The following is a 14,881-nucleotide window of genomic DNA, read 5'->3' as shown; positions in this document are numbered from 1 at the left end:
CCAAAAGGCAGATACTCACTGACATAGATCGGCTTAGCTACCTCTATATCCAAGCCTTTCTTTCCAGATATTCTACTGCTCTGTGAGAAGTGAAAACAAGAGGCTAAACAGCCCTCAAGCACTCTTAAACAATATACAGCATACAGAAGAAAATAACTACATAGGTACAAAATATAAAACCAAATGCAACAGTATATACTGGTCCCAAAATGGGTAAATAAAACACAACAGTAAGACTTAATTCTATTTGTAACAAAAATTCAGGAAGAGTTCAATAGGATATCCCTCCAAGGTTCCCACAGCTTTCAGAGATCTAAACACACAGATGTCAAGAAACTGGAGACTGAGGAAACAGTAACTTCATGACCCACATAGGCCCAACGGTCACAGGGTCACTGCAAGAACAATGCAACAGCTCTTCCTGTCAGCAGTGCTCACAAAGGTGGGCTGCACTCGTGCCCATAGATCAGGAGACATCTGAAGCTCTGGAGAAGCTGACTTCATTGTCTAACCCACTGAGATCCCCAGCATAAAACCATTTTATTTGGATGTCTGCTATACACCAATCCTTCATCCAGCTATATTTTTGAGAAGACAGTGACTTTGCCATCATGAAAACAAATCACAAAGGATTACAATAAATTTCAAAGTGTATTAAAAACAATAATGTCAAAAATATTATCTGGCATCTCAATCCCACTTGAATTTATGTTATTTATTCCCATTTTAATCTACATTGTTTTTTCTCTTCTTAAACACCTACGCTACATAGGTCCCATGCTTCATTTATTATCATTTCTCGTCCTGTTGGCATCCACAGGCTCCCTGATCAATTTCTGTTACAGTCTCATTATCTGAGTTCTGTAAATAGGATATTTCATTTTATTCCTTTCTGTAGTCACTTTGCAACCTTCTTTCTCTCCTCCACCTGCGGCTCTCCATTTACCATGAGACAGTGGGCAAAGATTGAGATTCAGTAATCACACCTCCCTACCCTGGAAAAGGGAATCATTTATTTTTCTTATGGATGGAAGCAGCTGTGAGCTGCTCTGAAATCCCACAGGCAATCCCACAAAAAACAATCCTTACTACTTGTCAGCTTAATAATAGAAAGTGTTGGCTCCCATCATGTGAAAAATGTATATAGCTGGATCACAATATATTGCAACATTTGCATTTGGATGAATAAAGAGCTGAATCACAACCCAGACACCAGCATGCTGGGCACAGCAGGTTCCACCTGCAAGAATATTAAAGCATTACCCAATTCATCACTGACAAAACATGTCATATCCACAGCCCTTGGCATTCAGATGGGACTGCTCCCAGAAAACTCCCCCCATTCTTTATGTCCCCGAGTTACGTTTACTGCTTTCAGGCCTGAATATTTCCTTACCTTTCAGCCTTTGCCTTAGGTTCCTGGGATCCTCTGAAGGTTTGGGTAAGCTTCTGAGTGCTTCTCCTAGAAGTGTAAACGTATCCTGAAATAAAAGGAAACACAGATTATTTGGGTTTGGAGTGAATGGAGTCACAGTGGGCATTATTAAGTAACAAAAAACCAAATTCCCACTCTGCTCACAAATACAGAGATCAATCTCAGGGCTTCAGGAAGCACTACTTGCTCACTGCTTAGAAAAGACCTGCTTTCAATCCGACTCCCTTTCAACAAAGGAGAGAAGAGTTTTTCCTGAAGGAAGATCATCCTGAGGAATAGCACCAGAAGACCCAATGCATTCTATAAGTTGTAGCTTACATTGCCTACCATCTGCTCCAAGGTTATTCCCTAACAATAAAGCTGGACCCTTTGTGACAGCAGACACACAGAAGGCAGTTCTTCCAAGAAGCAGTAACAGTCTGTGTGAGAGGCCTTAGCCACCATAAAATGTTGCAGTGCCCTATCCTGAGACTTCTACACCAAAAGATGAATAAGAAAGTAGGAGCACAATCGCCTATTGTCACATTATTTTGTTACTTATATTTTGTCTTGGACAGTCTGTCAGAAAACAAGCTGTGGAGAAATAATCCAGACATACCCACAACAATTACATGACACCCTGGGAAAGACCTTCAGCTAAGGAAACTCAAATTACTTGATCAGTTATGTTAGTCCCAAGCATTTTATTAATGATAAGGAGCACTGCATCTAGGTCAATCTGATCCCACTGCCCAAAGTCAGAGGGAAACCTGGCTTACAGATTTCTTTAGTTACTGTATGGGTAAGATGTACCACAACTTTTCTTTAACAACATTTGCTTACTCTTAAGTAAATCTGTTCTTCCAGTTTCTCTTGGATTAAAGCACTTTCCATCAGAACCTTCTTTCTTCTGCAGAAGGTGATCTTGGCTAGCTCTGCCTCCTTCTCCTGACAGTCAGGGCACACCGAGGGATCGTGGATCCGAGTTTCTGTCACCTGAAAAATGAGACTTTGATGCAATGAGCAAAGTTTGTCTCAGCAAAATATGACTACCCCATTAAGAACAAGCAATAAACATACAGATACAGTCTAAAGACAAAGATGTGCTTTGATAGGCAGTTGTAAATTATTTTGTAATAAGTACTGCTCCTACAGTACTACTTAATTCCTTGGTCAGTTTACCCACCACAAAGTCTTAAGCATTACACAAATCCCAGCATTTGTGCATTTATGAAATAGCAATAATAGTCTCTTATGTAATTTACACAGATTCCACCTGGTTACATAAACCAAACAAGCTACTACAAAAGCAATGCAATCAATCCTAAAATGTCAAGTCCCAAACCTCTTCGTCTTCTTCCTTGACGACTTCTCTACATAAAAATGTTATTACACTGAGGTAAAGCCAGAAGCAAATAGACACAGAAGTCAGCTACCGCTCTTAGAAAATGTATTACCACACTGTAAGATAAGAGGCAATAAGAATTCTACAAAATTTGGATGGTGGGTTGGTTACCATTAATACAGTGAAAGAATGCAGATGGCTGAAGCATCAGAGCAATTTTAAGAAACAGGAAGCCTGAAAAACTGACTTTAAAAGTATCACAGCTGCTTACCTGGCATAGGCATTGCAGGGGAGTACATTATCACTTTTGCTCTGCTACGACAATAAAGCCAGCAAATGACATTGAAATAAACCAAAATAAATTGCTGATTACTACTCAAAGCTCATTTTCTGCTTTATCAGAAATACTTGACCAGATGCAGACATTCTGTACTAATCTCAAAGTACAGACATTTCCAAGGCCCAGATTTACAGGCAAAGGCATCTGTAGGTAACAGTGACTACTCAAATCTGTATCACCACATATTCAAATCCATCTGCAAGCACAAGGCAAGAATGCAAGTATCACTGGCCAAAAAAAGAAGAGTCTTTAGGCTCTCAGATGCAGAGCTGAAAGGAAGAGCCATGTCAGAATGTGTTTTACAAGGGGGAAAAGGCACCAGGCTGGTGAAAAAGAAAAGCACTCTGAACTGTGTAAAAATGATGGATGCTTCTTAATATAGGAACTGATGTCACCAAGATCCTACTGGGCATGTTTTAATTCTTAACATGACCTAATGTTTAAGCTGGAAGCAGGAGGAGGCTTTGTTTTTGGAATACTTCTAATACTGGAGTCACAAGCAAACAACATGCAGAGTACTTCCATAAATAACAGTTGCAAACATAACCATCAAAGCAGGCTGTTTTCTTCAGCTGATCCAGGGTTTATTGTGGACTGCAGTAACTGCCCACCCAGCCTGGCTCAACCCCACAAATCAGGACTTTATCAGCAGACAGTGTTCTGTAATGATGGGTTGTTTACCAGCAACAGTTCTGCAGCAGTGTCAAATAAATGAGAAAGGTATATCTTGAGATACAGAGCAAAAATCTCTCAGAGGCCTGAGTATGCCATAAGGGCTATCTGATCTGATCCTTACATTACAGCTTTCTCAAGCAGTGGTTCTCCCAAAAAACCGTATTGTTTCTTCCTTGCAGTACCTGTTTAACAGTCTCACCGATGTTTTTCAGGCGGATTCTGTTCATCAGCCCATCAGGAACAATGCAGCTCAAGTCATTTGTGTCTGGTTTCTTTGCTGTCAATCCCAGCTGCAGCTTTCTTGACTTGTCACTATTTGTCTGCTTGGAGATCAGCTGCTGATGCATCCCACTTATCTTCTTAGTGCAAAAGGACCTGAGAGCATCCAGTTCTTCACCTGAGAGTTCACTCATTTCTGTCAGGCATAGATCAACTAAACAAAAGTGTTAATCACTGTATTAAAGGGAAGAATTCTATCTGTGGAACCCAATAAAAACCCAAACCCAATGTTAAGCCTAGAGTCAACAACTGTAATAACAGCAGTGCAAAGTTTAAATACAAACCTGGATGATAACTGTAGGAATAAACATCTGTATGAGTAGTCTTCGAAAGAAGGGAGGACATAAGAACTCTAAAGAATTAGACTACTTAATGATATGGCACATATACATTAATAAAGCAACTACTTAAGTGCTGTGATGTTAAACTGAGTTTCCATTATTGTCTAATACAGATTCAGCTTCTTCGGACATGAAACTGAAACTTGCTAAACCAAAATGACTTCATATTTAAAAAGAGCTATGCACCTAGTAACTCTGAGGAGTAACTCCTAAGACACTGAAAAATTAGTGCAGCACCTATTGAAAACACCTCAAATATATTCTACAACCTACAGTTAGGCTTTTTAAAACTAATCTTAGAAAATACTTTCCTCTAAAGCTTCAATGATCATTTCCTAAACTCTTTCTATGACCTTGTTTAAACATCTTTCACCTTCTCTTATCCTTCCCAGTGGCATGTAATTACAAATAAAAAGAGAGCTTATACTTCAGATAGGCAGGCAAGGATGGAATTACAGCTTCATTCAATGCTTAGTGGGAGATTTTCCACAGGCTTAAACACAGCCAATCAGTAGAGTGTTTCATGAGCATCAGCATGTAACGATGCTGTGTAGTACGATGCTGCCCTAAGATACCACTGCTTTCAATTATATAAACAAGGAGAGTACCTCCCTACCTTTATTACACAGGTTTCGGTTTTATGCAACTACTGAGGCCCAACTAAACACTTTACGGTGTGTAATTAAAGGAGAAATGAGAAGACAAAACACTGCTGTAAGCATTACTAAAGTCTCATCAACACCTTTGCACGTAGCTAATGCTAACACAGCGTTCCCTTCTCAGGGCTCCACTCTGACCACCAGAAGAGTGTTTGTTTTCACTCAAAGTCTTCAGAAATGAATTATACTGCCCATTCAGCTGGAAAAGAACAGCAAAAAAGAATTTTCCACTCGAAAATTTAAAAAAACCCTCCATTTCAGTGCTTGAATTCAGTTTTACTTTTTCTAGACAAACACTGCCTATTTCACTGTGTTTGCCTGCAATCAGTGCATTGGCATTCCAGTCTTGTGGAGTACCCTGGCACAACCACAACAAATCCTTAAAACACTGAACAACATGAATGTAGAACTTTGCCTAAATGCATTGCAATGAGTTTAGTCTCAAGTACACAAGACAGAGCTGTGGAATCGTGCAAGGAATCCAAGCATCTCTTCAGAAATGCAGTCAATCTCTATAAAGGATAAGGGGATCTCTAGTTAAGCCTAAGCAAAGCAGGAATCTTGCATATGGGCTCTGCTGAACATTTGTGACAGTTTAATACCAGCCTAATACAATCATTTCAGTTTCTCCTGGCATCCAGAAGCCCATTTAATTCAGAATTGGTTTCTAATAGTGCATGAATTGGGAGCTGCCATACACCCACCCACCTGCTCCATTTGCACCTACAGACTTGAGAAGAAACAGCAGCAAAGAGAACAGCATTTTAAACCTGACTGCACAACCAATTTCAAAAGGTTACTTGCTTAATATTAATTCATGCTTAACAGTAAATAAGCTCAATGAATAAAAACGATCAAGGATCAAGGACAGTCATTTTACTGGAACAACAAAAAAATTGATGAGAACAGTCAGGACACAGTTAAAAGTTAGTCTTTGAGTGCACAACTGTTGACACTTTCAGATTTTCTCCTGGTTGTGCAAGGTTCACCTGTCCTTCAGCTGAAGGAAAAGAGGATCCCAGCACTTGCTGTGGTGCTTGGGATTATTTCTAGTGCTTTTCACATCGTCCCTCCTTTCCATCTCCAAACTAGACATGCTTGAACACTCCATCTCCATTTGTGTGGCAGACTTAAATGTCACTGCACGTCTGCCCACAGAGAACCCCTGTCAGGGTCAATTACTGTTCCAGAAGTAGATTTTGCTGCTGCTTGGCTGCCCCGCATCCTGCATTCCCATATTCCCTGTGCTGGAGAGGAATAAAGCAGGAACAGGTGACGAGAGTAGCAAAACCAGACACCAGAATAGGGATCCAGTCAGAGCCATGTATCATACAGCAGTAAGGTCACAAAGCACAGAGTATGAGAAAGTGAAGCCCAACAAACTGGACCAAGAAGCTGCTGTGATTAAAGCAGCACTCAGTGTGTACCAACAGAGGTAAGCTCATTTCCATGTCTACATTCTAAACCCTGCTGTGCAGTTTATAACTGACCTACATAGATTTTGCCTTCTGCATGCAACTACATCTTTAAATATGACATTTTAAATCTGTATGAGTGGAGGGAGAAAAGTAAAGAAAAGCTTCACTGAGCTTCCTTTTCCTTTGATGTCTAACTGATTTAACAGGAAAATAGGCAGGCACTTTGTTGTTATTATGTGCTACCAATGCTCTATTTTAAGAGGAAAAAAAAGTAAGACAGTTAAAGGAGAGGTAATTATGAAAGGTAGGAATTGACAACTATTCTTCAGGAACATTTTAATTCTGCATTTCAGGATGTACACTTGAGTGCAGCAGTTCAGATCAACACACATGCAGCACCTCCAGCAAATGGTGTTTGAAAGCCTCGTGCAGGTAACCCACAACTGATACAGTTGAAAACACCAGGCTCTTTACTGGCTTTAAATTAATAATTGTAATAAAGTTCCTCCAGCATGGTGAAGGATACCCCCAGTTTCCACTACCATTACTGAGACAGCAGAACAGCAAGAACCCTGCAGAATCCACATCTTTTGGAAAAAAAACACCTCTTTCCCAGCTCCATTAATGAACTGCATTCATTTTCTTTACAAGCAGAGGTTTCCCTTTAGATGTCTCTGGCTGGAATTCCCCCACGTAGCCTACATTAACATTATCCTACTACAGAATCATAACTGAAGTTTGGAGTCTCAGGGCCTAACTAGATCTGCAGGAATCCCATAACCAGTGCATGTTATCAAGCAGTAACCTTTAGTACTGAAAAAACTCAGGAATGGGAAAGCGCCAGCACAGGCTGTTAGATACCCGCTCCCTTCACCAAACAGAGCAATAGGATGCTTTCTCTATGCTCATAAATAGACTACTACAACTTCCAATGAACACTTCCAATAAAGTACTGCTATTTGGCAAGTCAATAATCAAACACTTGGACATAAGGAAATTTGTTCACAAAGTGAATATGAAATAGATCAACTCTGAAATACTCTGGACAAGCTGGAAAACAATCTGATAAAAAAAGAAATGCTTTTACTTCCCTCTTTGTGCACATGCCAGCACCTTTCACCTTAACACCACAAACCACAGGTACTTATGTGCCTGTATCTACACTGGCCTTTTTTACTTACAGATCTCCCAGCATCGACACCACTATCATAGTAACAATAATGGCTTAATGGGTGATATTGACTGAACTGTATTTCAGCCACAAAACTGCTCAGGCATTTCTGTGCCTCTAAGTAACATTAATAACTAAATCACTCTCTCTTTTGCCAGCAACAGTGCAGTGGTAACACTGCAGAAAAATAAATGAGCAGTCTTTAATGCAGACATATTACAAATGTGAGAGCAAACCTCTGAACACAGAGTAAGTCAGAGCATTAAAGCCCCATATGAACTTTAACATACACCTGAAGAAATGCAGTTTCTTGCAGTAAAGGTGGCTGATGGTCTTTAGAATAATTCGGATGGAAACGGGGACTTTGAGTCATTTTGTGATGCACTTACCTAATAACAGCTCGTTGCTACAACACTGGGGTAGAAGGGCAGAGGAAGACAGAAAGACAACTGTGACAAAACTTCTCACTTCTCTCAAGGCCAGCAGCCAGGGTTTTCCTTTTTCAGCCCACCAAGAAAACTATGACAAGTAAGAATATCATTCCAGGACATTCCCATATGAAAACCAGGGATCCCCCCTTTTAATTCTATCAGTAGTAAGATAATAAAAAGAAGTTCTGTTTTATTACCTGAAGACAAATGCAGAAGTACCATGTATGCTCAGCATATACAAGTCATTTTGCTGAGTTTACTGAGGTGAATAATGGTAAGCTCATCTTCTATTTTATTTAATAGAAAATATCTCCAATTTGGTAACATAACAAGAAGCTTAGGGGTTACCAAGTACTGAATGAAGTTAAAGAGCAGGAGGCATTTGTAGATGTTAGTATCCAGAAGCTGATGTGCCGATTTTGTTTCTATATTAATATTCCATGACTAAAGCAATGTAGTACATGGCTGAGTATGACTGATGCTGATGAGTTTAGGGATAACTTGTCAATCACATGAAAGAAGCATAAGCATGAACCTTATTTTATGCTCTTAATGTTGACAATGGTTGGGAAAAGTGTGACAATGTACCTAAGAAGTGCTTGGCTGCCACAATGACAAGCAACAGGGCAAGCAGACAGAAGACAAGACAGCCCCTTATCCATCAGCACAAGCTAATGAAACAGAGCTTGCTGCTCAAGACTGACTCTCCTCACCCATTAAAACCCATAAACCAAAGGAAGAATGTTCCCTTATGCAAAACTAAAAACATCTGAAATTAAGAGGAAATATCTTCCCAATCTTCCCAACTGTTATCTTCCGAAGGAAAGCTCTGCAGAGATGGAAAACTTCCTCCACGTTATACCATTATTTATCACTCATTCAATGAGCTCATCAGGTACTTTCCGTGTCCCTATGAATCAAACAGTCTCAAGATTCTGATGCAAAATAATTTAGGAAGACTTTAAAACAGAAGAGATGTTCCACTCTATATTAACCATCTTCTCACTTGACTACATGGCATTCTTGGAAATCTAGCAACAGAAAGATAAATGCTGAAGATGAGTCAGGAGCTCACACATTGACTCACCACTATTGTGAATGAGCCACACAATTAAGAATAGCCTAAAAATTATCTTGGGTCATGTTTTGCTATGATACATATGGATGGTTTGAGGATGCTTGTGGATAAATACAGTGCCATTAAGCACCTAGGCAGGAGGATCTCCCCAGTTCATCACTCCTACAGGTGACGTGCAACACTTCAGAGTTCGATCACTTTTCATGTACATACAGACTGAGAAAATTCCCCTCCTGCTTCAATTATTTTTGCTCAACTACAGCTTTCTTGCTCTTTTAAATTTGCTTTTTTCTTTCTCATCAAAAATAGTATCTCTGACCCATTTTTTAGAAAGACTTAAGCAGGACTTGCATCCCACCATCTGCTCTCACAGTTCCTTGCATAACCAGTACATGCAAACAGAATCCTTCCTTCCTTCCTCCCTTCCCCTCAAGCCACTACATCATTGTGTTGGGTAAAGCTGCTCCATTGTTCTTGCTAAAATTGGTGCCCTGCTGCCTCCCTCAGCTTGGGAAAGGAACTAAAACATGGCAAGGAAGTAATTCAATAATTAGCATCACTGATAACACAATTAACTCTGAAGTCATGTTTATTTTGGAGGGAAAAGACCCACAGTCCAAGTACCTGAAGAGAAAAGGAGAAAAGCTAAATAGCCAAGTAATATTTTGAGGATTACATTTGAATTTAAAATGTGGATACACTTTTTAATGCATTTATCCAGATCTTGTGATAATGCATCACTACAATAATGTCACCGCTTCAGAGGCAAAGCCATGTGTGTGTTACGGGACACAAAGTGCTTTCCGAGAAAGTATGAAAGAGAAACTTCATACTTAATTACATAGCTAATGAAACCAGGCCGATTCCTGGCTCAACTTTAACAGCTTGCACAGAAAAATTAAGTCTAGTTACAAGTTGATATCCCCTTTCAAAAGTAGCAAGAATTACAACCTCTACTAAACTTACTGAACTCACCAGCATGAGTTTTGATGACTGATCCATCTTGCTTAATGTCAGATTTTTTAGTTATTAGACCAATCCAGCGTCCCACGAGATCTCTTTCTGCAGCTGCAGAATCTGCTACTTCAGGCTGCTCATCTACAAGGAAAATGAGGTAGCTTTGAACATATATTGTAAAGGAAACAGCACTGCAGAAAAAGAAAGTGGGAGGCAAATAATCCTCCACTTGAATGAGACAGATTTCACTGGTGAGGGAAAAGGAACCCCAAGCCACAGGACTACACAGGCAAGATCAGTGATTCTGGGGTGCTGAGAAAGCTGCTGTCATATGAAGTATTTCATATGACCCATTTCTTATCACCCCACTGAATGACAATATATGATACACTGAGAAAAACAGAGGCTACTGCTTAGAGCTTGTGACACAGCCACTTTACCTGTAATGCCAACTTAACCTCAATCTACCTCCTCCCACATTCAGCCCATCACTTATTTTCAGGCCTACACAGGCTCCTCCTGTGTGGCAGGACAAGTACTCTTGGAAGTGCAGGTCAACTGTTTTGAGGAATGGATTCAGGTGAAAAATAACATGGGACAGGAAAAATAAAGAATCTCTGTTCTCCAGCTTGTTCCAGTACAACTCCAGTTCCACAGAAACTGAGGAAACAGCAAAGATGTGAAACAGAGTAGCTGGGAAAAGTCTCAAGAGGTCTGAAAAGTCACGGCCACACCAGCAAGATGCACATGGCGTGGTCCCAGTTCCAACTACTGAGCACACTATGGAAGTGCCTGACTTCTCTACTCCATTTTCAGGGTTTTCATCTCAAATTCAGTGGGCTTATACAAGGAAATAATGTGTCCATGACAGGTTTTCTGTAGCTTTTATTATTTATACATGCTGTTCGCAGCAAGATATATTGCAGAAAGCATTCCATTTCCAAAAATATTCTCCTGAAATGATTCCCCAGTTTCTCATTTAACTGGTAGTATTCAGAAGACTTCATAATTTTATGAAGCATTAACCTTGTAAAGATAAAAAGTGATAACACTTATTAAAAAAGCTCTCTATACACACAGCTTGTATTCCTTGATGCCAGAAATAAGGATTTCTGTGTTAGACACGAAATAATTTAAAATAACCTATTATAGCTCCAGAAAAGAAGGTTCATTAAAACCCTTGTAAACCTTGGTTATTAAAACCCATTTGTAAAACCCCAAAATTTTAAGCAAAACTGTTAAATCTCTTAGACCCTTCAATTATACCAATTTAACACGAATTGACACTAAGGTAATGATCATTTCTATTCAAATTTTTGAAGCTCTGATATCTAAATCTGTATCTTGTGCTACACTATACATGGTTTATATTCATGTATGCACATCTGACAGCAAATTCTGGCCCACATTGTTGGGATTTCATGCCTAAACCATAACTGGGAAGTATTCCTAACGGTAATGGTGTTGGTTATTACTGCAGAGTGAAAAAAGCCCACCCAAGTCAAATGTTGGATGGATGAGGGATATCTCTACTAGACTTGTCTACAATTTTTACATTTTTGCTGATATGAATCTGCACTGCACAGATTTAAAGAGAGGTCTCAAGCATGGCAAGTTCTGCATACCTGCATGGTTTCAGCCTGCCAACTGTGACATGCTTTCCAACATACCTGACACAGCAGAGCCCTCCAAATCCTCTGTGGAACAATATGATTCAGGTGGGTCACTTTCTCTCTGCCAGTGGGCTTCCTCGTCCTCACTGAAGGACTCAAAGGTATCTTCTGAGTAGTGCAAACCAGAGCTGCTATGGCTCTGGCTCAGTTCCATCTGCTGCTTTTTGTAGTCACCAGAGCTATCTGCTGGGGCAGTCAGCATGGTGCAGCACTGGAAATAAAACAAGAGCATGTAGCAGGTTGTTATACAGGAGTGAGTGGGTTACTTAAGGCATTGGGGAAGATGTGGAGGGCTGCTGCTCAGCTCACACTCAATTTAGCTGCCATAACAGGTGAATGAAACCTCTACTTCATCACCACACAGGGTCGAGTCAACACCCTTCAAAACATTACTGCTCATCAGGGTAGTACGCAGTTAAGATGTGCTGGGTAAGCACCCAGTAACAATTACCACTAAACACCAGCAATGAATTCTGAGCAGTATCCCTTTCTAATCCGTAGTGAATTACAGCAACACTTGGATAAATACATTCATTAAAGCAAAAAGTAATTGAAAAAAAAATTATTTTTTGCCTTTAGATTAAGCCTCTCACCACTCAAAAAGCAAAACTTCCTTGTTCTGCTTCAATCAGTCTAGAAAATTAAAAAGAAAACATAACAAGCACCAGCCAGTTGATGTTCTCAAATTAGTCACACTCCCAATGTGAAAAAGAGAAATCAAGTTCTCCAGATTCAAGCTCCAACAACAAAGCAAACCTCAGACACCTGTCATGTAACAGACAGACTTTCAAGCTTTGCTCTTACTTACTTTACCTTTTTCTATTAGAAAGATGAAATACCCCTTCTACCTTTGAATTTAAGGACTTAAATAACTTTATCCAGAATAATTCTGATTCTATTTCTTCCTAATCTCATAAAGTAAGGCAAGTAAAAGTCCAGAGGTTTTCTTTTTAGGTTTGACACAGTCCCCAGAATTAAAGAGTTGTTCTGATCTTGCATTAAATATTAATCAACACTAAGCAATTATTTTGCTTGTTACACCACCACTGATACAGGCTGGAGCTAGTTATTAAGATCAAGTCTGCTGGAGGAAACCATAGGAAATACAGAGTCAATTAGCTCTCCATCCCATAGCTGACCTAAGACGCTGTAGCTGCCCAAGCAGCATATGGATGGTGAAGGAGTCAGAAGATGAATTCCAGCAAGTAACATGACTGGCTAAATTAGAAACGCTTCAGAGTATCAGATATGACTGATATTAGCTGATTTTCACAGTGAAAAATAGGTATTGGCTACAACATCAGCAAATAAATAACTCGGAAGCCATAAGTACACTTATAAATAGGAAATAAAACATGTTTACAGGCAACAGGAGTAAAAACACAGCTTTTACTCCTCATGAGGCTGAGGCAATATCTACCCTAACAGCCTGGCAGAATGCAAGCTTAGGGCTTCAGGACAGCTTCTGAAAGACAGAAGCCACAGAACTGCTTAAACTGTGTTCCAAAGAACCTTTTTACCATACAGACACGGTGACGAAACCTTCACCACCACTGACACTGCTATGATACGGCACCAAAACCAGAAAGAACTCTAGAAGTAAGCCTGTGGGAACAGATCTCCATCCTCTCAGTAAGGAAAAATGTGATTGCAGCACACTACTCATGAAAAAAAAAAAAAAAGCAGCATTTTCACCAAGTAACAGGCAATTAAAACTCTTCTCTGTGCACTTTCTAGTTAAAACCCAAAGGCAACAGATGTAGGGGGGTGTTTGTTGGGGTTTTTTGATCGTAGAATGGTTTGAGTTGAAAGGACCTCAAAGCTCATCCAGTTCCAACCCCCTGCCACAGGCAGGGACACCTTCCACTAGAGCAGCTTGCTCCAAGCCCCTGTGTCCAACCCGGCCTTGAACACTGCCAGGGATGGGGCAGCCACAGCTTCTCTGGGCACCCTGTGCCAGCACCTCAGCACCCTCACAGGGAAGAGCTTCTGCCTAAGAGCTCATCTCAATCTCCCCTCTGGCAGGTTAAAGCCATTCCCCTTGTCCTGTCCCTACAGGCCCTTGTCCAAAGCCCCTCTCCAGGTTTCCTGTAGCCCCTTTAGGCATTGGCGCTGCTCTGAAGTCTCCCATTAAGGAGCCTTCTCTTCTCCAGGCTGAACCAGCCCAATCACGGGTATGACCTTTCCAAAACTATTAAACACTTACTTTAGCTGACAAATTCCCTTTAGAAAACCCTGCCAGGACCCAGATCCTCAGCCTATGTCACCACACGGCTTGCAGACATCAGGCCTTCTTGAAACCTCCCCAGGGACGAGCCCCAGCACCTCCACTCGCCCGGCTGGGAGAGCTTTGCTGGCCGGGCCGGTAACGAGCCACAGAGCGGGAACCCCAGCTGCGCCTGCCCCCCTCCCTCCGCCTCCCCTTGACACCAGGCACCTTCCCCTCCGGCCTCACACGGGCTCCACACCTCCTCCTCTCCTCACACCGCCGCCATGGCTGGAGCTCCTTACCGGGGCCCACCCGCACACACGGTACCAGCAGCCCCTGCGCGCTGCGCTTCGAGCCGCGGCGGAGCAGCCCTGATGAAGGCGGCCCCAGGACGGGGCGTGCCCGCCGAGCTCCCGAAACCCTCCCCCGTGCGCTTCAAACAGCGGCAACGGCGATTCCCGGCTCGCGGCTCCGCCCCGGCGGGCCGCGGAGCTGGGGGAAGGACCCTGAGGGCAGCGGGTGGGGCCGGCGCGGTGAGGGCGGTGCCGCCGCCTCCCTCATGTGTGGCGCTGAGGCGGGCAGGGCCTGAGGGGTGTTTGGTTAAAGCAGGTCATGTTTCTGTGTAGTTGATACAGGATCAGAGAATAGTTTGGGTTGGAAAGGACCTTAAGATCATCCGGTTCCAACCCCCCTGCCGTGGGCAGGGACACCTCACACTAAACCAGGGCACCCAAGGCTCTGTCCAACCTGGCCTTGAACACCACCAGGGATGGAGCATTCACAACTTCCTTGGGCAACCAATTCCAGTGCCTCACCACCCTCACAGTAAGGACCTTATTCTTTATATCCATCTAAACTTCCCCTGTTTAAGTTTGAACCCATTACCCTTTG

At 41.7% G+C, this 14,881-nt stretch overlaps 1 protein-coding gene and 1 long non-coding RNA gene across 6 annotated transcripts in view; one reads left to right on the top strand and one right to left on the bottom strand.

Annotated features, from left to right (window-relative positions):
* CUNH8orf48 (chromosome unknown C8orf48 homolog) overlaps positions 1-14,334 on the bottom strand; it is a 59,879-nt gene extending 45,545 nt beyond the window's left edge. For all 5 annotated transcript variants that reach the window (XR_009741939.1, XM_061445848.1, XM_061445849.1 and 2 more), the window contains exons 1-6: positions 14,219-14,334; positions 11,779-11,992; positions 10,127-10,249; positions 3,957-4,189; positions 2,258-2,410; positions 1,397-1,481 (exon numbers count right to left, since the gene is read on the bottom strand). Coding sequence is in view for 4 of the 5 variants with exons in the window: in XM_061445848.1 (XP_061301832.1) it covers positions 1,397-1,481; positions 2,258-2,410; positions 3,957-4,189; positions 10,127-10,249; positions 11,779-11,983 (799 nt within the window). In the remaining variant the exon portion in view is untranslated. The remainder of the gene's footprint in view (positions 1-1,396; positions 1,482-2,257; positions 2,411-3,956; positions 4,190-10,126; positions 10,250-11,778; positions 11,993-14,218) is intronic.
* Positions 1-14,881, top strand: part of LOC133265390 (uncharacterized) — a 396,645-nt gene that overhangs the window by 318,030 nt on the left and 63,734 nt on the right. The window lies entirely within an intron of this gene.

Source organism: Pezoporus flaviventris, unplaced genomic scaffold (assembly GCF_033815535.1).
Source record: "Pezoporus flaviventris isolate CSIRO_AGI_PZ_B2104156 unplaced genomic scaffold, CSIRO_AGI_Pfla_v1 ptg000005l, whole genome shotgun sequence".
Lineage (NCBI taxonomy): Eukaryota > Metazoa > Chordata > Aves > Psittaciformes > Psittacidae > Pezoporus > Pezoporus flaviventris.
Note: the sequence above shows the minus strand (reverse complement) of the source record. Positions and strands in the feature narration are given on the sequence as shown.